The 22,842-nt window shown below is 39.9% G+C and overlaps 1 protein-coding gene across 5 annotated transcripts in view; it reads left to right on the forward strand.

The window, feature by feature from the left end:
- Positions 1-22,842, forward strand: part of RUFY2 (RUN and FYVE domain containing 2) — a 65,110-nt gene continuing 42,268 nt past the window's right edge. For 4 of the 5 annotated variants that reach the window (XR_003899807.1, XM_029911341.1, XM_024210056.1 and 1 more), the window contains exons 1-5: positions 1-76; positions 6,567-6,668; positions 12,025-12,148; positions 21,491-21,552; positions 22,017-22,082. Coding sequence is in view for 4 of the 5 variants with exons in the window: in XM_029911341.1 (XP_029767201.1) it covers positions 6,610-6,668; positions 12,025-12,148; positions 21,491-21,552; positions 22,017-22,082 (311 nt within the window). In the remaining variant the exon portion in view is untranslated. Of the gene's footprint in view, positions 77-6,566; positions 6,669-12,024; positions 12,149-21,490; positions 21,553-22,014; positions 22,099-22,842 lie in introns of those variants that run through there. The other variant, XM_024210059.1, reaches the window with a different exon arrangement.

Below are 22,842 nucleotides of genomic sequence, written 5' to 3' on the forward strand. Positions count from 1 at the left end.
CACTGGAACTTGTGGAGAAGTTGTACCCAGAAGCTGAGGAGATAGCAGCTAGCGTCAGAGATTTACCTGGCCTCAAGTGAGTAGTGTTGGTAAAAACATAACATTTGCTGCCATAAAGGTTTAGGGCCTGATCCAGTGCCCATTAGAGTCAATGGAAGGGCTCAGACCCTTAAAGAGCAAAATATATTGTGGCAAAAGTAGTACTTGGATTTTAGATACTGTGTTGAGAGAATTTAGAAGAAGAACCTTTCTCACATTGAAGAAGCTAAATACTTTAAAAATGAAATGCCTTTTATTGTGTTGGTAATCATAGAAGAATAGGACTGGAAGGGACCTTGAGAGGTCATCTAGTCCAGTGTCCTGCACTCATGGCAGGACTAAGTATTATCTAGACCATCTCTGACAGGTGTTTGTCTAACCTGCTCTTAAAAATCTCCAGTGATGGAGATTCCATAACCTCCCTAAGCAATTTATTCCAGTGCTTTTAACCACCCTGAGAGTTAGGAAGTTTTTCCTAATGTCCAATCTAAACCTCCCTTGCTGCAGTTTAAGCCCATTGTTTCTTATCCTATCCTCAGAGGTTAAGAAAAACAATTTTTCTCCCTCCTTGTAACAACATTTTATGTACTTGAAAACTGTTATCATGTCCCCTCTCAGCCTTCTCTTTTCCAGACTCAACAAACCCCTCATAGGTCATGTTTTCTAGACCTTTAATCATTTTTGTCGCTCTTCTCTGGACTCTCCAATTTGTCCACATCCTTCCTGAAATGTGGCGCCCAGAACTGGACACAATATTCCAGCTGAAGCCTAATCAGCGAGGAGTAGAGCGGAAGAATTACTTCTCGTGTCTTGCTTACAAACACTCCTGCTAATACATCCCAGAATGATGTTTGCTTTTTTTGTAATGGCATTATACTGTTGACTCATATTTTGCTTGTGGTCCACTATGACCCCCAGATCCCTTTCTGCATTACTCCTTCCTAGGCAGTCTTTTCCCATTTTGTATGTGTGCAACTGATTGTTCTTTCCTATATGGCGTACTTTGCATTTGTCCTTATTGAATTTCATCCTGTTTACTTCAGACCATTTCTCCAGTTTGTCCAGATAATTTTGAATTTTAATCCTATCCTCCAAAGCACTTGCAACCCCTCCCAGCTTGGTATTGGCTGCAAACTTTGTCAGTGTACTCTCTATGCCATTATCTAAATCGTTGATGAAGATGTTGAACAGAACTAGCCCCAGAACTGATCCCTGTGGGACCCCACTCATTATGTCCTTCCAGAATGACTGTGATCCACTGATAACCCTCTGGGAATGCTTTTCCAACCAGTTTTTCACCCACCTTATAGTAGCTCCATCTAGGCTGCGTTTCTCTAGTTTGTTTATGAGAAGGTCATGCGAGACAGTTTCGAAAGCTTTACTAAAGTCAAGATATACCATGTCTACTGCTTCTCCCCTACTTGCTTCCACAAGGCTTGTTACCCTGTCAAAGAAAGCTATCAGGTTGGTTTGACACAATATGTTCTTGACAAATCCATGCTGACTGTTACTTATCACTTTATTATCTTCTAGATGTTTGCAAATTGATTGCTTAATTATTTGCTCCATTGTCTTTCCGGGTACAAAACTTAAAGTGACTAGTCTAATTTCCTGGGTTGTCCTTATTTCCCTTTTTATAGATGGGCACTATATTTGCCCTTTTCCAGTCTTTTGGAATCTCTCCCGTCTTCCATGACTTTTCAAAGCTAATCACTAATGGTTCAGATATCTCATCTGTCAGCTCGAGTATTCTAGGTTGCATTTCATCAGGCCCTGATGACTTGAAGACATCTAATTTGTCTAAGTAAATTTTAACCTGTTCTTTCCCTATTTTAGCCTCTTCTGATCCTACCTCATTTTCACTGGCATTCACTATGTTAGACGTCCAATTACCACCAACCTTCTTGGTGAAAACCGAAACAAAGAAGTCATTAAGCACCTCTGCCATTTCCACATTTTCTATTGTTATTTCCCCCCTCTTCCACCCCATTGAGTAAAGGGCCTACCCTGTCCTTGGTCTTCCTCTTGCTTCTAATGTATTTGTAGAATGTTTTCTTGTTACCCTAATGTCTCTAGTTAGTTTGATCTCATTTTGTGCCTTGCCCTTTCTAATTTTGTCCTTACATACTTGTGTTATTTGTTTATATTCATTCTTTGTAATTTGACCTAGTTTCCACTTTTTGTAGGACTCTTTTTTTGATTTTTAGATACTTGAAGATCTCCTGGTTAAGCCAGCGTGATCTCTTGCCATACTTCCCATCTTTCCTACGCTGGGATAGTTTGCTCTTGTGCCCTTAATAATGTCTCTTTGAAAAACTGCCAACTGTCTTCAGTTGTTTTTCCCCTTAGACTTGCTTCCCATGATATCTTACTTACGAACTCCCTGAGTTTGTTAAAGTCTGCCTTCCTGGAATCCATTGTCTTTATTTTGCTGTTCTCCCTCCTACCATTCATTAGAATCATGAACTCTATCATTTCATGATCACTTTCACCGAAGCTGCCTTCCACTTTCAAATTCTCAACCAGTTCCTACCTATTTGTCAAAATCAAATCTAGAACAGCCTCTTCCCTAGTAGCTTTCTCTGCCTTCTGAAATAAAAAATTGTCTCCAATACATTCCAAGAACTTATTGGATAATCTGTGCCCTGCTGTGTTATTTTCCCCACAGACATCTGAGTAGTTAAAGTCCCCCATCACCACCAATCCTGTGCTTTGGATGATTTTGTTAGTTTAAAAAAAGCCTCATTCACTTCTTCTTCTTGGTTAGGTGATCTGTAGTAGACCCCTACCATGACATCACCCTTGTTTTTTTACCCCTTTTATCCTTACCCATAGACTTTCAACAGGTCTGTCTCCTATTTCCATGTCAACCTCAGTCCAAGTGTATATATTTTTAATATATAAGGCAACACCTCCTTCCTTTTCCCCTGCCTGTCCTTCCTGAGCAATACCCTTCTATACCAATATTCTAGTCATGCATATTATCCTACCAGGACTCTGTGATGCCAACTATGTCATAGTTGTGTTTATTTACTAGCATTTCAAGTTTTTCCCTGCTTATTCCCCATACTTCTCACATTAGTATACAGACATCTAAGATACTGATTTGATTAGCCCTCCCAGTTCTGTCTTGTCTCTTCTTTATCCCTGCTATAACAGCCCATGCTACCCGCAAAGGTAATATCCTTATGTCTCAGTTGTACTAATTTTCCAAATGTTGCATAAAAATAGTATAACAAAGACTGTCTTGTAGGTTAACTAGTGAACAGTAATCTGCCTGCCTTCCCATTCTTAGCTTGATCAGACGTTAAATGAAATCTTATCTCTATTTCCAGCATCAAATATGATGTATTTGATATCAGCCAGTGTTGCTAGTATCTAATTATTGGGGGGAAAAATAAGGTGATTGAGACAGTATTGTAAATGTTTTATTCTTTTTGGTGTGCTGATGTCTTTTGGAATCCTCAAGTTTATTTGTTTACCGCTAGCCTTATTTCAAGTACATGATGCTTCCATGGCATCAGCTGGAGGATGTAACTCTAATCCTCATATTGTGGCAAACAGCACAGTCACTAGACCATTGCAGTGACTCTCAGTGATGCAATTTAGTTTGCTTCATATGCTAGGAAATGTATAGCTTCTAACAGAGTTTCCCAGTCAGTTATATATTCAGTCTCTTTGCATTTTGTTCAGTGTTTGGGACCCACCTTTATGTTAGTAAAACTATCTTGGAAAAAGATATCTATCTAAAGACAGAGCTGTGCAAAATTTATAGGATTCAGTTTGCAAGAACTGGACCTCCCTGCACAGTTTGGTAGTGGGTGTCCACATGCTTCTCTCTCAAACCCTCCTGACTTCGTGAGGATTTGAGAGCAGGGCTGAAAATTTCGGGGACAAGGGTTGACAATTGTACGAAGGCTCTAACCTGTGGGGCACCCCAAACTTCTGTAACTGGGGGAAAACGGAAGGGGATGGGCCCCCAGCAAACTTGATGTACCTGGGCTCTAAATTTCTCTTGATGAGCCTGTTTTCAAGATATTCTCCAATTTTTTCTAAATAAAATAATTTTTTTGAACTTCTATTGTAAACATTTTTAAAAGGACACTGTCAGATTAAGAATCATCTATTTTTCTTCCCTGTGTTAGTATTAGTACTTAACCAATAAAAAAGAAATTATATTTTACCATTTTGGTTTTTGTTGTTTTTTACTTTCTACACAGTGCTTTGCTTGTAGGGTGGTTGTTTTCACTCTCTGATTCCCATGCGGTATCACAGTACTGCACTGTTTGGGTTGCAAACACTGCTGGAAAATGTTGGCATCCAAACAAAAACTATTTTCCTTCAAATATTTTCAAAAATAAATCCAGGAAAACATTTCTAGTTACAAGGTGGATAAAATCAGTAATGTAAATTTTTTGTTTTAAATTGGATTTTTTACTTAAATACATTTTTCTTTTGGAAAAAATGTTTAAAATTAAATTTATTATGACAACCTATATTAAGGCCTAAAATTATCGTAGTCTATTAAAATAATTTTAAATTATAAAAAGCTACATCAATGAGCCCTCCTCAAGTTGTAGTGAGTTAAAAAGGAGTGGTGCATTTTTAAGTATATACAGAATTAGGAGGAAAACATATTTAACTTCTGAGATTAACTTAAGCTTTATGAATATATCACAATGTTGTGTACTTCATTAAATATCTGTATTATTTTCAGTCTTTTCAATGGAGTGAATGCTGGTATTTACATACTTCTAAATGTAAATACTTTCAGCTTATGTAGAAAAGCTTTTGCCTTAATTACTTGTGGTTTTAGTTTTAGTTAGCAGGTGTAGAAAATTTGTTTTCATTTGGACAAGCTCATTCAAAATTGAGAAACGGACTGGGAGATGAAAAAGCAGGAAAGCTTGTTTTTTGTCTTCCAATCAATGGGGAGAAAAACAGGTTGGGAGAAGATGAGATCTAGTAATTGTGAAAACTTAAAGGACGTGGAGTGATATAAATAAATTAAATTATAAATTAATGGAGATATCCTATCTCCTAGAACTGGAAGGGACCTTGAAAGGTCATCGAGTCCAGCCCCCTGCCTTCACTAGCAGGACCAAATACTGATTTTGCCCCAGATCCCTAAGTGGCCCCCTCAAAGATTGAACTCACAACCCTGGGTTTAGCAGACCAATGCTCAAACCACTGAGCTATCCCTCCCCCGAGAACCTCTTAATGCCAGCTTGCAAGAGGGTGCAGAGAGGTTATAGAGGTCTCGTGGATCTGACCTATACATTCCAGTTCACCAAAGTGTGTCACGTGAAGACTCAAATGAAAGCCAGTGTCACATTTGTTATCAATATTGCAACATGTATGCACTGATATTGTGTAAGGACTTATGTATATACATTATGTTTAGGGCCTGGTCACCAGAAAAGGTGAAAAGCAGGTTTTTCTTGAAGCAAGATATGCTGCTTCTTCAAGTGATAGTTCTTTTGTGTATTCCGCACGTGGGTACACATGTGCACAATGTCCCTGAATCCGGAGATTTTTTTAGTAGGCAGTGTCCATTGGTCCACTCGTGTGCAGTTGTTTCTGGAATTGGTGTATCAGAAACCACATAACCCTCTTCACAGTATACCCCACCAGGTGCGCAGAACTCCCCAGCAGCCAGTCTCCACAGATGTTTTCCCACAGATCATGAATGGGAGTTCCATGATTCTGTTTTGAATGAGATGTTCACCCAGTGGGGAACACTGTCTTGGGATCTCTTTGCCTTGCAGGAGAACAAGAAACTATTCCTGTACTGCTCTAGGGCAGTTCTGGGCCCTGGCTTGAAGGGCAACACCCTGCTGCTACCCTGGATGAATCACCTCACGTATACCTTCCCACCGATTCCACTAATACCACTAATCCTGTGAAAAATCTGTTATGACATGACTTGAGTTAATGGTCCCTTTGTCTAATAAATCAGTTAGTTTTAAATGAAACATGTTTAGATACACAAGGAAAAAAAGTCTATTCTGAAACATTGAAGGTAGATTTATTTAACTAATAAAAAATGCAAAATGCTTGTTTTGTACATTTTTAATTGAATTCCAGTTTTCCAAATGCAACTTAACACAAATCCTGAGTAAAAAATTAACATCTAGTAAATAAGAAATGTAATTCACCATTTTCTAACATAAGAATGTAAACATTAAGAATGAGTAAATGTATAATAATATATATATATATATGTAAATATAGTATAGTCTCCTTCTTAGCTAAAAAATAAAAAGTACCAAATGTAATGTAAAGGCTATATTTGGTTCCAAATCAGCATGTTTTAATAGTTATACTAACCAATGAGAGTGGTTTTTTTTTTTTAAAGAAAAATAGATAATTGTGCCTTGTATCTTAACTGATTATTGAGTGTTATTCAAATAATAACTTAAAATACCTTTAAAATCTGAATTTGTGTATTAACAAACTGATTCATGAAAGCAATAAGACTAATTGATGTGCAGCTGTATCCTGACTAATTTTTTTTTTCTTTTCAGAACACCATTGGGCCGTGCCCGGGCGTGGTTACGATTGGCATTAATGCAAAAAAAAATGGCTGATTATCTACGCTGTTTAATCATTCAAAGAGATCTCCTCAGGCTAGTGATTTTGTTGAAATTTTATCTTTTTAAGTTTAAAAAAAAATTTGTTTAGGAAATCAAGTCTAGTGTTATATTTGGCACTTTACCATATCATAAAATTTTATTACATTATAACTTCCTGTTTGTGATACTGCAGTTGAAATATATATGAACTTCCATTGTAAGCTCCAGGCAGGATTCAGGCTATAAGGGTCTTCCCCACATGGGAAAAATATTGGTTATCCTTAGGGCTGTCTATTAATTGCAGTTAACTCATGCGATTAACTCAAAAAAATTAATTGCACTTATAACAATAGAATACCAATTGAAATTTATAAAATATTTTTGGATTTTTTTCTACATTTTCAATATTGATTTTAATTACAACACAGAATACAAAGTGCACGGTGCTCACTTTATATTATTATTTTAAATTACAAATATATGCACTATAAAAATGATAAACAAAAGAAATTGTATTTTTCAATTCACCTCATACAAGTACTGTAGTGCAGTCTCTTTATCGTGAAAGTGTAACTTACAAATGCAGATTTTTTTTGTTTACATAACTCCACTCAAAAACAAAACAGTGTAAAACTTTAAAGCCTACAAGTCATAGAATCATAGAATATCAGGGTTGGAAGGGACCTCAAGAGGTCATCTAGTCCAACCCCCTGCTCAAAGCAGGACCAATTCCCAACTAAATCATCCCAGCCAGGGCTTTGTCAAGCCGGGCCTTAAAAACCTCCAAGGAAGGAGACTCCACCACCTCCCTAGGTAACGCATTCCAGTGCTTCACCACCCTCCTAGTGAAATAGTGTTTCCTAATATCCAACCTAGACCTCCCCCACTGCAACTTGAGACCATTGCTCCTTGTTCTGTCATCTGCCGCCATTGAGAACAGCCGAGTTCCATCCTCTTTGGAACCCCCTTTCAGGTAGTTGTACGCTGCTATCAAATCCCCCCTCATTCTTCTCTTCTGGAGACTAAACAATCCCAGTTCCCTCAGCCTCTCCTCATAAGTCATGCGCTCCAGACCCCTAATCATTTTTGTTGCCCTCCGCTGGACTCTTTCCAATTTTTCCACATCCTTCTTGAAGTGTGGGGCCCAAAACTGGACACAGTACTCCAGATGAGGCCTCACCAATGTCGAATAAAGGGGAACGATCACGTCCCTCGATCTGCTCCCAATGCCCCTACTTATACAGACCAAAATGCCGTTAGCCTTCTTGGCAACAAGAGCACACTGTTGACTCATATCCAGCTTCTCGTCCACTGTGACCCCTAGGTCCTTTTCTGCAGAACTGCTACCTAGCCATTCGGTCCCTAGTCTGTAGCTGTGCATGGGATTCTTCCGTCCTAAGTGCAGGACTCTGCACTTGTCCTTGTTGAACCTCATCAGGTTTCTTTTGGCCCAGTCCTCTAATTTGTCTAGGTCCCTCTGTATCCGATCCCTACCCTCTAGTGTATCTACCACGCCTCCTAGTTTAGTGTCATCGGCAAACTTGCTGGGAGTGCAGTCCACTCCATCCTCAGATCATTAATAAAAATATTAAACAAAACCGGCCCCAGGACCGACCCTTGGGGCACTCCGCTTGAAACCGGCTGCCAACTAGACATGGAGCCATTGATCACTACCCGTTGAGCCCGACGATCTAGCCAGCTTTCTATCCACCTTACAGTCCACTCATCCAGCCCATACTTCTTTAACTTGGCGGCAAGAATACTGTGGGAGACCGTATCAAAAGGTTTGCTAAAGTCAAGGAATAACACATCCACTGCTTTCCCCTCATCCACAGAGCCAGTTATCTCATCATAGAAGGCAATTAGGTTAGTCAGGCACGACTTCCCCTTGGTGAATCCATGCTGACTGTTCCTGATCACTTTCCTCTCCTCTAAGTGTTTCATAATTGATTCCTTGAGGACCTGCTCCATGATTTTTCCAGGGACTGAGGTGAGGCTGACTGGCCTGTAGTTCCCCAGATCCTCCTCCTTCCCTTTTTTAAAGATGGGCACTACATTAGCCTTTTTCCAGTCATCCGGGACCTCCCCCGATCGCCATGAGTTTTCAAAAATAATGGCTAATGGCTCTGCAATCTCATCCGCCAACTCCTTTAGCACCCTCGGATGTCCATGCAGTCCTACTTCTTATTCTGCCAATCGCTAAGACAAACAAGTTTGTTTACATTGACGGGAAATACTGCTGCCTGCTTCTTATTTACGATGTTACCTGAAAGTGAGGACAGGCATTCGCATGGGACTTTTGTAGCTGCCGTGGCAAGGTATTTACATGCCAGATATGCTAAACGTTCATATGTCCCTTCCATATTTTGGCCACCATTCCAGAGGACATGCTTCCATGCTGATGATGCTTGTTAAAAAAATAATGCGCCAATTAAATTTGTGACTGTACTCCTTGGGGGGAGAATTGTATGTCTCCTGTTCTGTTTTACCTGCATTCTGCATATATTTCATGTTATAGCGGTCTCGGATGATGACCCAGCACATGTTCGTTTTAAGAACACGTTCACAGCCGATTTGACAAAATGCAGAAAAGGTACCAATGTGAGATTTCTAAAAATAGCTACAGCACTCGACCCCAGGTTTAAGAATCTGAAGTGCCGTCCAAAAACTGAGAGGGACGAGGTGTAGAGCATGCTTTTAGAAGTCTTAAAAGAGCAACACTCTGATGCGGAAACTACAGAACACAAACCACCAAAAAAGAAAATCAACCTTCTGATGGTGGCATCTGACTCAAATGATGAAAATGAACATGCATCAGTCCACACTGCTTTGGATCATTATCAAGCAGAACCCATCATCAGCATGGAAGCATGTCCTCTGGAATGGTGGTTGAAGCATGAAGGGACAGATGAATCTTTAGCGCATATGGCACATAAATATCTTGCAATGCCAGCCACAACAGTGCCATGCGAACACCTATTCTCACTTTCAGGTGACATTGTAAATAAGAAGCAGGCAGCATTATCTCCTGCAAATTGTAACCAACCTTGTTTGTCTGAGTGATTGGCTGACCAAGATGTAGGACTGAGTGGACTTGTACGCTCTAAAGTTTTACATTGTTTTATGTTTGAATGCAGGTTTTTTTGTACATAATTCTACATCTGTAAGTTCAACTTTCATGATAAAGAGATTGCACTACAGTACTTGTATGAGGTGAATGTTTTTTACAGTGCAAATATTTGTAACAAAAAATAAAGATAAAGTGAGCACTGTACACTTTGTATTGTGTGTTGTAATTGAAATTAATATATTTGAAAATGTAGTAAACATCCAAAAATATTTAAAATAAATAGTATTCTATTGTTGTTTAACAGTGCGATTAATCGCAATTAATTTTTTTAATTGCTTGACAGCCCTAGTTCTCCTTCATGAGAGTTATATAAGCTACAAAAAGTCTTAAGACTTCTCATGTTGCTTTCGTTACCTGAAAACTGAATAAATGACAAATACCTAGTGTCACAGATCCACATGATTGGTGCCATGGCCCCAGGTTTGGAATGGTCACTAGGAAGACTCCCTTCAGTGTGCCAGACCCGCTAGAGGTCTCACCCTTTCTCCAAGTAAGCCATGTGGCTTCACCGCCTCCTTAGACTGGACCTCTGGGCCTTCAGCACTCTTGCTTCACACTGTGAGCTCTGTTCAGCAAGTCCAACTGAGACAGACTTCTCATGGAGACTTGTACACTCTTCAGGGATTAATGCATCTCACCGAGCATTTGCAGTGACACTCACACAGTGCTGTAGGTTTTATTTGTTTATTGGAACACTGCATAGGAAGTCTTTAGGGTAGTATAGAGAACTGAAGGTTAAAGCATAGTCCATTCTGGTTAGGCCAGAGCCCAGCCAAGCTGTAGAGAACCCACTGGTTCAAGCTCTGTCTCTCTGTCTGACCTCCTTTGTCAGACTCTAGGTGAGTAGCCGTTATCCCCCACCTCAACCTCTCCAGTACTTTGATCTCGAATTTGGGATTGTTGTTCAGGTTCCCTAAAGAGAGATGGGAAAATCTTTATCCCTCTAGGTCATTGGTTGTTAGGTGTCAATGTCCTGGCAATTGGATTTGCCATTGTCTTCTCAGATGCTCCACTGATATGGAGACTAAAGCCCAGACAGCTAGGTGACATCCACACCTATGTGTCTCAGCCTGTCCTGAAAGCAAACAGTCACTTTCCACCCACTGGGTAACAATGCAGCATATAGGGGAAACTGAGACACAAACAGGACTCATAAAAATGTTACAAAAAATTTCCATTGTGTCACACCTAGTCCTTATCATACAGTTTGCTTACAAGTACTTTAAATACATAAAATTTAAAATATAAAAAGTAATTGAGTGCACACGATAAGAAAACCAAAGCGTTATGAGAAAGTTTACCAGTGGAGTTGCTGTGAATTGATACTTTTTATAAACTAGCAGTTACTGGCCTATCCAGGCATGTAGTTCTGGAATTGGGTTGTAACAGTTACCAGAAATAGTTTTTCTTAAGAAAAATCTTCTAGAAAATTTTACCCTATATATTTCAAGGGGCTTAATCTTGAAGTGGGCAGTGCATCTCAGTAACTCAGGAATTTGCAATATACCCCTACTCTAAATATTAAGCTCCTGATCTTAAAAACATATGTGTAAACTTCATATGTGTATAGTCCTACTGAAATCAATGAGACTAGTTGTGCATGAAGTTACACTAGATATATTGTAACAAAATATCTGTGATTTGACTCTTAACTATTGCTTTCAGTTTGTGTTCGTCATGGTCTGTCACGCTGTTCTGTTGAGAGCACTGTATTTCTGTTGCATACATCCCAAAACTTTGTTTTTAACAAAAATAAATTCAGAGAGGTAGGAAGAGAAGATAAGATTTTGCCCCTGTGTCTGTTGGGCATGTAACTTTGTTAATGGAGCATACATTTCTTTAAAGATTGCTACAGCTTTAGGAAATTCTTCCTGCCCTTTTCCTCCTCCTACCAGTCTCGTCTGATTTCTTACTCCTTGATTTCAAGCCCCGATTCTCTTAAAAATTCAAATACGCTATGCGTGAAGTATCCCCAGAACATTTCACAAATATGGCAAGATTTCCTTTAGCATTTTTACAAAACATGTGGCACTATTTCCCATAATTACCACTTTTCCTGCATTTTCTAGTGTCCCTGCTTTCCTCTGAGTTAAACATCAGTGATGAAGTCACAGTATGTACAGATCTGATTAATCTTTAAGAACATCAGAGTAAGGCTAAAATTACAGGAACAATTCAGATTTACACTCCATTTACCAGTGACGTACTCAATCTCAATATGTTAAAATGTTGCAGGAAATAAATAATTATTCTGATACAAGATGTTTTATTACTTTACAGTGAATTTTATGAATATCATGCACTGATGATGGAAGAAGAAGGAGCAGTTATTGTTGGGCTCTTGGTTGGGTTAAATGTGATAGATGCTAACCTGTGTGTAAAGGGAGAAGACTTAGATTCACAAGTAAGTGAATTATAAACTTCTTTAACCACCCAGTCTTTTGAAAGGAACTTTTAAAGAAAATGGCCAATGCTTTTATAGAGGCAGATGCATAGCTGCTTATAAATATGTTCCCATCTGTTCATCCATGACAACGAATTTTCTTTACAAAATTATTTGAAATTAAACACTTTTAGTGATAATTACTGAATTCCAAATTTCCATAGTTAAGTAGAACTGCCTTTTACTAAATAACAGTTCACTATTGAATCATAGGGGTAAGTTGTCTGCAGTTGTTGCTGTTGTTTACTTGTATTATTGTACTGCCTGCAGTGTGCTAGGCACTTATTAGAAGACATAGTCTGTGCCTTGAAAATTTTATAATCTAAGATGACAAGCAACATACAACTGCCAATAAAAAAATGCATGTATATTTTATACATTTTTTAAAAATTACATAAATTCAAGTATCCCCAAATATCTCTCTATCCAGTCTTGGTTAGTTTGCTAATTTGTTGTAGGAGACAGGGTAGAAATGAGTCTTGAAGAGTGATTTGAAGGAGAAGATAGTGGCCTTACAGATGAGTTTGAGTGGCATTCTGTGTGTAAGGGTCGATGTAAGAGAAGCTGACAAATAGGGCATCATTGACAGTGAAGAAGGCTGGAGGTGATGCTGTCAGAGGCAAGCTAGGATAAGTAGAGAGTGACAGTTATGAAGGGTCTTGGAAAATTAATACAAGAAGCTTGAACTTGGTGTGTAGAGCCCTGCAAATTTGTGGATATCTGCTTTATTTTTGCAGATCACAGATTGGATGTGGATACAAATTTTGTATCTGCGCAGGTCTCTATTGATGTGTTGGAAAAGAAATAGGTAGTGGGGAGAGGACTTAATATGATCAGAATAATAGGCATGGGAAGATGATCTCAGTATTTGTTTTTGGTATAGACTGGAATAGGGTGGTATGGATGTCAGGCCAGATTAAGGAAGTGGTGAAGTAGTGAAGTTATGAAAAATGAGGGCATGAACAAGAGTTTTAGCTGTGTGGACAAAACCTGGATTTGGGCACAACCTGGATATGGGGAAAAGAATTAGGGTAGGGAGAATGGTAGTGGTGTCAGCAGTGAAGAAAAATAGAAGGGTGTGGAGACGGTGGAAGATAGAGAATGCAAGTGAAGTTTAAGCTGACAGCAAGACATCTGGGAGCCAGTCTGAGACAAGAGTCTGGATCCTGGGAGACAAATCCAGAATGAAAAGATAGATATGTCAGTCAAGAGTGTAAAGACTGAATCCATGTGAGAGAGAAGTGTGTATGGTGGGGTGCAACAAAGGACAGAGTCCATGGAAAATGAGAGTAGACAGGAAGAGGGGGATATGTCAAAAGAAACAGTGAAGGAGCAATTAAAAGAGCATGAGGAGAACTAGGAGAGAACAGTGTTGTGAACGCCAAAGGAGGGCAAGATTTCAAGCAATCATTTATTCTCAGTAGTTTCAAAAGTAGCAGAGAGATCAGAGGATGAAGGTGGACTAAGGGCCCTGAGATATGGCCCTGAAGAGGTTGCTAGAGACCTTGGTGAAGTGAAGAGGGCAGAAGTCTTGTTGAAGGGAATTAAGGATGGAGTCAAGGGAGAGGAACTCAAGGGAATGATTGTAAATTGCCTGTTCAATTATTTCTTCTTCTTAGGATTGTCCTTATTTGTGGTGCACTTCAGATTGTGCATGTGCTCCTTGCACCCAGACTAGAGATGTTTCTTCCCTAGCAATGTCCATTGGTCTGCGCATGTGCCCTCGCACTCCTTGTGCTTCGCACCAAGGAGATAAATAGGGCAGCCTGACCACTATCATCTTAGTTTCTTCTTACTGTTTGTGCTTTAGAATGGAGCTATGGTATTTGTGCTGGTTTCTTCAGGTTCTCTCAAAATAGTTTAAAAAAATTTCTTATAATTAGTTAGTTTTTAGGGGTTTGGTACCCTAACTATATAAAAAACTGTCCTGTAGCTTTGCGATCTCCCCCCTGGGTTGGAGGCGATCTCTGTAACTGACACACACATTCCGTCCCTCCCTCCCTCCAACCCTGGTCTTCCTGTGGTTGCAGGAGAGTATGACAAGAATCCCCAGATTTAAAAGCTGCATCAAATGCCACAAGCCCTTCCTGGTTACAGATTACCATGACACCTCTCTGTACTGCCACATCCCTTCCAGGTGCAGTATCTGTAGGTCGTCACCAATATGTAGGGCAGGAATGAATGCTTACCCCCCTTCTGCTACGGACAGTCCCGGACCCTCCTGCCTTGTCCTTGACTCGTAGCAGGCGCTGCTTCAGCGTGGGGAATTCCTGGGCACGCACAAGGCCAGGGTCCGTAGGTGAGACTGTTTGTTTAAAGCAATTCTTATAGCTGCTTTTAATTATCACCTCTTTCTAAGGGAGGGCATATTCACCCACAAGCTGGCTCTGGCAGGAAACACTGCTGTTTTTTATTTTTACACTTTACAGTTTTAGGCTTTCTTTAATTTGTTTATTTAGCTAAGTGGCTGCAAGCCAGCTCGGCTGGTCAAAGCCAGTTTACTACTAGGTCCCTCCAAACCATTTTGTAACATTAGCCCAAGGTAATTTGTGGTCAACCCCAACAGTCTGTAATTCCCCAGATTGTCTTTATTCCCCTTTTTATACATGGGCACTATATTTGCCCTTTTCCAGTTCTCTGGAATCTCTCCACTTTCATGACTTTTCAAAGATAATCTCTACTGATTCAAATATCTCCTCATTCAGCTCCTTGAGTATTCTAGGTTGTATTTCATCAGGCCCTGGTGACTTGAAGACATCTAACTTGTCTAAGTAATTTTTAATTTGTTCTTTCCTTATTTTGGCCACTGATCCTACCTCATTTTCACTGGCATTCACTATGTTAGATGTCCAATCGCCACTAACCTTTTTGGTGAAAACTGCAACAAAAAAGTATTTAGCATTTCTGCCGTTTCCACATTTTCTTTTACTCTTCCCCTCCCCCCTCATCATGGAGTAATGGGCCTACACTGTCTTTGATCTTCCTCTTGCTTCTAATGTATTTGTAGAATGTTTTCTTGTTGCCCTTTACGTCTATAGCTAGTTTAATCTCGTTTGTGCCTTGGCCTTTCAAATTTTGTCCCTACATACTTGTGTTATTTGTTTATATTCATCCTTTGTAATTTGACCTAATTTCTGCTTTTTGTAGGACTCTTCTTTGAGTTTCATTTAGGGAGGTAAATTGGAGCTGGCTAGAGAAACCTGCACCTGATTGGTGAATGGTAAACAGCTGCCAGTCTAATTAGCCTGAGGCTACATACAGGCCCAGAGGAAGTAAGTAAGGGGGAAGCCAAAGAGTGGAAGGAGAGCGGTAGCTCTTCCCTCCTGGGTGCAGAAGTTGAGAAGTCCTTAAGGCTGACAACCCAAGCTGTATGTGGTGAGAAGGTGGTGGGAGTGCATGCTGGAAATAAACTGCACCGGTGATTGCTAAGCCCCAGGGTCGGAGTGATTTGTGAACGCAGCAGAAGCAGGAGCAAAGGGGGCCGTGCTACAATCACTTTAACCCAAGCTGCCTTCCACTTTCAAATTCTCAACCAGTTCCTCCCTATTTGTCAAAATCAAATCTAGAACAGCCTCATTTTGATTAAAAAATTAGAATGATATAAAATTAACATGGCACACATTAAATGGATTAAAACAGATCTCAAAATGTAACTGTAAATGGAGAATTGTCATTGAGTGGGTCTGTTTCCAGTGGGGTTCCACAGGGTTTGGTTTTTGGCCCTACACTATTTAACATTTTTATCAGTGCCTGGAAGAAAACATAAAATCACCACTGATAGTTTTCAGATGACCCAAAAATTAGGGGAGTGGTAAATATTGAAGAGGACAAGTCACTGATTCAGAGCAGTCTAGATTGTTTGGTAAACTGTGCTTGAGTAAGCTATGTGTTTTAATACGGCTATATGTAAATGTATACATCTGAGAACAGAGAATGTAGGCTATACTTACTTATAGGTTGGGGGACTCAATCCTGGGAAGCAGTGACCCTGAAAAAGGTTTGAGGGTGATGGTGAATAATCAGTTGAACACGAGCTCCCAGTGTGATGCTGTGACTGAAAGAGCTAATGTGATCTTGGGATGCATAAATAGGGGAATCTCAACTAGGAGTAGAGATGTTGTTGTTTTACTTCTGAATTTGGAACTGGTGCAATCACTGCTGGAATATTGTGTCCAGTTGTTGTGCCCGCAATTCAAGAAGGATGTTAATACATCGGAGAGGATTCAGAGAACAGTCACAAGAACGATTAAAAGATTAGAAAAACATGCCTTATAGTGACAGACTCAAGGAGCTCCGTCTGTTTAGCTTAACAAAGAGAAGATTGTGACTTGCTTATAGTCTGTAAATATCTATGTGCGAAACAAATATTTAATAAGGAGCACTTCAGTCTAGCAGAGCAAGGTATAACGCAGTCCAATGGCTGGAAGTTGAAGCTAGATGAAATAAAGCATAAATTTTTAGCAGTGAGAGTAATTAACCACTGGAACAATTTACCAAGGATTGTGGTGGATTCTCCATCACTGACAATTTTTAAATTAAGATATCTAAAAGATCTGCTGTAGGAATTATTTTGGGGAAGTTCTATGGCCTGTGCTAGATAGAAGGTCAGACTGGATGATCACAATGGTCCCTTCTCACCTTAGAATCTATGAATAGTACGAGGAAAGGACTTACCACCCCAACCCAGTCACGCTTCTCTGAGGGCATGGTATTTGGATGGATGTCGGAAATAGAAAAAGCCTACTCAGCTTACATCCAGACCATCCTGAGCAGAAGTAGAAAGGACTCTACCAGGAATTGTTATTGTAGCCTGATTCTTTAAAGATTAATAATTGCATTGATTGCCAATTGATACTAATTTAATGAGCTGGGGGTAAAAGGGTTCTATCCCCGAATCAGAAACAACAGAATTAAAACTAAGAAGTTCAATATCTTGTGGGGAACCCCAGAGTATATGGCAAAGACACTGAAGGCAAAGCAAAGCCTTAGCCACTTTTATTAACACAATCAGTAAAGACAAGAAAGCTCCAAACCTCATAAACAAATAGCAATATTATAGCATTAGGGATATCTTTGGTATCATTCTTTGCATATGCTCATATACTTACCCTTCCTTGGGGATCTGGTGGTTAGAAACAAAGGGCCAGCTCTGTCCCTGGCATGCCAAATGAGTCCAATGGTCCAGACCCCTAATGCCCAAAGGATAATAGATAATAACTATGAAGAGCGAAGAGTAAATGATGGAAAGCTAGGACCCGTTACATGGTGGCTTTGCCTATTATGGGGCCTGGGGTCTATCATGAATATTTATTTAGATACCCAGCCTCCCATATCCATATCTAACTTCCTCACCCTAATAACATTGGGATGCCTTTATACTATAGGTTAGCATAATAATGCCTTTTGGCTCATTACCATATACGTCAACTATTGCTAAAGCAAGTTTGTGATTAAACATCTGCCAACAATTTTATCCTAAAATAACCAAGCCTAATATCAGTTCTGTATTCCTGGGGATGCTTGGCATCATTATGTACCAACTCCCCTCGTAAGCAAGCTTTTCCCAGTTCCCCAAAATCTAGGCCATGTTATCTATGCTAAGGTTCGCAGGCCTGCTTCACTTATGCTAACCTGTTTAAGCGAATGTCTTACAGTATACAAGCCTGTAGGTTCCTTGCATTGCTGCTAAATAAAAGGCTAAGCTAGCTCTATTGGCTACATTATGAAGCAGGTGGAAAAGATTTATGTTTTGGTGTGACATGTCCACAGATTCTGGACATGTTGGACTACCTTCTGCCCTTAAAATCCATGGGGCTATCTATTAGTTCCCTGGGGCTACCTTGGCAGCCATCAGTGCATTTAATCCACCAGTCATCAAATATCTTTTTTTTTCTCCTCACCTAGTCTCTTCCCACTTCTTGAAGGGTATGACTAGACCTATCCCTTTGGTGGCTAAACTGGTACCAGCCTGGGACATTAACTTTGTTTTATCAACCCTGACCAAATCACAGTTGAAGCCTCTAGCATCTTGCTCTCTGATGCATATCTCTATGAAGGTAGTGTTTTTGGTCACGATCACATTGGCCAGAAGAGTTGGAGTTAGGGGTGCTCATGGCAGGACCTGTCAGTACAGTTTTTTTAAGAATACGGTGTCCACGACACTGCATCCAAAGTTCATCCTGAAGGCATTAACCAAAGCTTCCATTTACTGGTATTCTAGCCTAAGCCTTTCTCTAACAGAGAAGTGGCATGACACTCACTGGATGTGCGTAGGACTCTTGCCTTTTACCTGCAAAGGACAAAATCATTTTGAGAGTCTCCTAGGCTCTTTGTATCATTTGTGGAATGAAGGAAAGGAGAAGGGACCATTTCCTCCCAGAGACTGTCAAAATAGATCTTGGGATTCATCCTACTCTACTATGAGATGTACAGTAAGCCTCCTGAAGGCAGTGTGAGAGCACATTCAATGAGAGCTGAGACAACATTGGTAGCTTCCCTGAGAGAGACATCCCTCTTACACCCATCTGGAGAGAAGCAACTTTGAGTTCTGTACGCTCTTTTGTTAGACATTAGCTGCTGATGCAAGCAGCCACCTCTGATGTTTCTTTTGGGCAGGGTAGTTCTATAGTTTGTTGTATTATAGGACTTCAGGCACTGCTTGTGAATCACCTGAAGTGCACTGCACAGGGACAGACGAATGGGTTACCTTGTAGTAACTTGAGTTCTTTGAGATGTGTTATGCCTGTGACGTTGCACTCTATATGATTTTATGAAAATATGCTAATGAGTATGAATATAATATAACTGGAATATGCTTCATGCAAAAGATCTCTTGTAAGGTATCATTACAAAGCTTATAATCTACTAAGTGTGGTCATCCTATTTGTATAAATGTATCACTCTGGTATCTGAAACTAGAAATACATTTCTACCTCGATATAACGCTGTCCTCGGGAGCCAAAAAATCTTACCGTGTTATAGGTGAAACTGCGTTATATCGAACTTGCTTTGATCCGCCGGAGTGCGCAGCCCTGCCCCCCCAGAGCACTGCTTTACCGCGTTATATCAGAATTCATGTTATATCAGGTGACGTTATATCGGGGTAGAGGTGTATGAAATATAACTCTGAGGGCCTATTGTAATTATGCAAAGTGTGGGCCATTAATGGTGGTCTGGAACTTTGATGGCTCCCATTAACCAGGACAATTGACTGTGGATGGCTCTGTTTGCAGGCAGGCCTTCCTGTGAGTCAGGCTGGGAGGAATGAAGGCTAGGGGGTCTTACAGTGACATGTGATCATGTCACCTGAACTGGAATCCATCTTTAACCTGGTGTTTTTCCATTGAGAAGGAGGGGTGGGAACCCAGAGGGACAAAGGATTCCCGCCTTATGCAAAAGATATATAAGTGGGTGGAACAGAACAAAGGGGGCAGCCATCATGAGAAATCCCCTAGCTACCACCTGAGTTGGAGCAAGGGCTGTACTAGGGGAAAGGACTGTGCCCGACTAGGAAGGCGTGCAGTCTGTGAAAGAAACTCATTGAAACATCTCTGAGGTTGAGATTTTATCTGTATTCAGTTTTATTACTATATTAGGCTTAGATTTGCATGTTTTATTTTATTTTACTTGGTAATTCACTTTGTTCTGTCTGCTATTACTTGGAACCACTTAAATCCTACTTTCTGTATTTAATAAAATCACTTTGTACTTATTAATTAACCCAGAGTATATTAATACGTGGGGGGGGGGGCGGCGGCAAACAGCTGTCCATATCTCTCTATCAATGTTATAGAGGGCGAACAATTTATGAGTTTATCCTGTATAAGCTTTATATGGGGTAAAACGGATTTATTTGGGGTTTAGACCCCATTGGGAGTTGGGCATCTGAGTGTTCAAGACAGGAACACTTCTGTAAGCTGCTTTCAGGTTAAGTCTGCAGTTTTGGGGCACATGGTTCAGACCCTGGGTCTGTGTTGGAGCGGATTGGCGTGTCTGGCTCAACAAGACAGGGTGCTGGAGTCCTGAGCTGGCAGAGAAAGCAGGGGCAGAAGTAGTCTTGGCACATCGGTTGGCAGTTTCCAAGGGGGTTTCTGTGATCCAACCCGTCTTAATGACTATGTATAGTGCACCACCTGCCCTCCTTCCCTGCTATCTGGTCTCTTACTGGGAACTGGTGGTAGAGAAGGAATTAAGATGACTGTGGTCTGGCAGCCCTCTTTATTCCCTCGGTGCAGAGCATGAGGAGAGTGAGGGCACATGCACAGACCAGATGGACACTGCTAGGGAGAAGTCTGTGGTCCTGATGTATGGAGTGCATGCTCAACCTGATGTGTGCCACACATAGGGACAACACATCTCGAAGAACTCTAGTTTTACTACAAGGTGAATAACCCATCCTTTTGAGGTGAAGGGAAGAAGGGAGATGAAGCAGTAGTTAGGCAAGTGGGACAAAAGTAGTTTGTTTTGCGCGGATGGTGAAGATCAGATCATGCGTGCGTTGTGCTGGAAACAGGCAGTCAGGGAGGACATGAGAGTGAAGGTAAGGGAGGTCAGTAGTCAGGGTGGGATAGGATCCAAGGGGACAGGTTTGAAGAGTTATAGACCAAAACTTTGACATTTGTGACGGTGTTGGAGGAGGAAAAGTTGTGTAGAGAGGTGGGGAAAGAGTGGAAGGAAAACCGTACATCTTGTATGTTTTCTCTTTGAAAAAATTGACAGAATCTAGTGCTGATGGGAGCAGGATATCAAGGGTTCTTAAAGGAAGGCTAAGGTTGTGTATAAGCGGTTGGAATTATGGGAGTCAATTAGGATGGAAAGTCATGCAGTTTGGCAAGAAATACTGTGGAACTGAAGAAGGGGAGAACAAAAGTGTAGTGGAAGGAGTGTTAAAAATCTATTTACTTAGAATGAGTAGGATTGCCATGTATTTAATAGAGTTCCAATAATGAGATATAAATAATTTTTTTCCTATTACTCCTTGGATGAACCCACTCGAATATAATAAACATGTTCCTCCAAGAACCAAAAAGGATTCATTGAATGTTTTCATTGTGCTCCTAAGGTTATATGATTCTAAACTGATCGTATGTATTGAAACAGAAAATTTAAGATTTTTGTTTTTCAAATAATTTCTTAAAATAAAGATCAACTGAAAAAATGTTAGCATTCATGTTTGCATACTCCAAGAAAATGTGTCAAGGCTGGATCGCTCTTAGAGAAGTAGGACTAACCGAGGTTTTGGTAGTTAAATACATATAAAGGCATGAATAACAACACAGTTTATTCCAACATTATTCATTCTAGGTTGGTGTGATTGATTTCTCTATGTATTTAAAGAATGAAGATGATATTGGGAGTAAAGAAAGGTATGTTCTGTCAAAACACCTTGGATTTTGCATATGAAGTTAAATGATTTGTTGAAAATTTTTAATATTTACCATATTTATTTTATTGGTTTAGATTTCTAAAATGCACTAAACAATTTTGTGCATAATAGTTTTGTCTCTAATCCACTGGACCATGTTCCTTCAACCAATTAGTTGACTTTAAAATGGGCTATTTTCTTTAAGTTTACACTTGCTCACAAATTTTAAATATAAATTTACATTTATTTGCAATAACGCAGTATCAGTTTTTGTCACATAGTACTTATTACAACACAATATGATTGTAGAGATTGTTGTTTTTGACAATAAAATCAGGCCACTTCCGTGTATTTTCATAGAATTTTTAATATGTATATATTTCATATGCTTATAGAAGATACATCTACATTCAAAAACATATAGACAAATGTGCTTGCTAAAAATTAATTGCCTTCTCTCTTTAGAAATGTCCAGATTGCTGCAATTTTGGACCAAAAGAATTATGTAGAGGAACTGAACAGACAACTAAAGTATGTATTTATTGGGGTATGTGTGTCAGTCCAGACTTCCTCCAGGTTAAAACACATCTTTCTCCCTCTGCTCGTATATCATAACGTTGGCAGGACAAAAGTTCAGGGGAAAAGATTAAAAATCCTTCCTACTTAGTCTGAGGATGGAGAGAAATTGGCAGACATATATCCTCTCCTGAGGAGACTGGAGGAGAGGAGTCAAATGTCAGTTTGTTGATTCGATGGCTAGGCCCCTTTTCCTTTTGATCTGGAGAACAGGAAAAAAACAAACAGGGCAGAACTGAAAGTTCTTGAACTACATTGTGTTTACAGGACTCCACAGGAACAGGTGACTGCGCATCTCCAGAAAATCTTTGGCCTTACAGCATGTGATGTGTAACCACATCAACATTCCACCCTAGCAATGTGAGAAAATTATGATTGCTCAAGGATTCCATAAATTATTTCTCACGCCAACCTCCAGGGCACTTTGGTTGTGGTTGTAATATTGTGGATCAAGTCTGAATAGAAGGAGAGCAACAAAAATGATTAAAGGTCTAGAAAACATGACCTATGAGGGAAGATTGAAAAAATTGGGTTTGTTGAGTCTGGAAAAGAGAAGAGTGAGAGGGGACATAAGAGTTTTCAAGTACATAAAAGGTTGTTACAAGGAGGAGAGAGAAAAATTGTTCTTCTTAACCTCTGAGGATAGGACGAGAAGCAATGGGCTTAAATTGCAGCTAAGGAGGTTTGGGATGGACATTAGGAAAAACTTCTTACC

This window comes from Terrapene carolina, unplaced genomic scaffold (assembly GCF_002925995.2).
Source record: "Terrapene carolina triunguis isolate 2854851 unplaced genomic scaffold, T_m_triunguis-2.0 Scaffold95, whole genome shotgun sequence".
NCBI lineage: Eukaryota > Metazoa > Chordata > Testudines > Emydidae > Terrapene > Terrapene triunguis.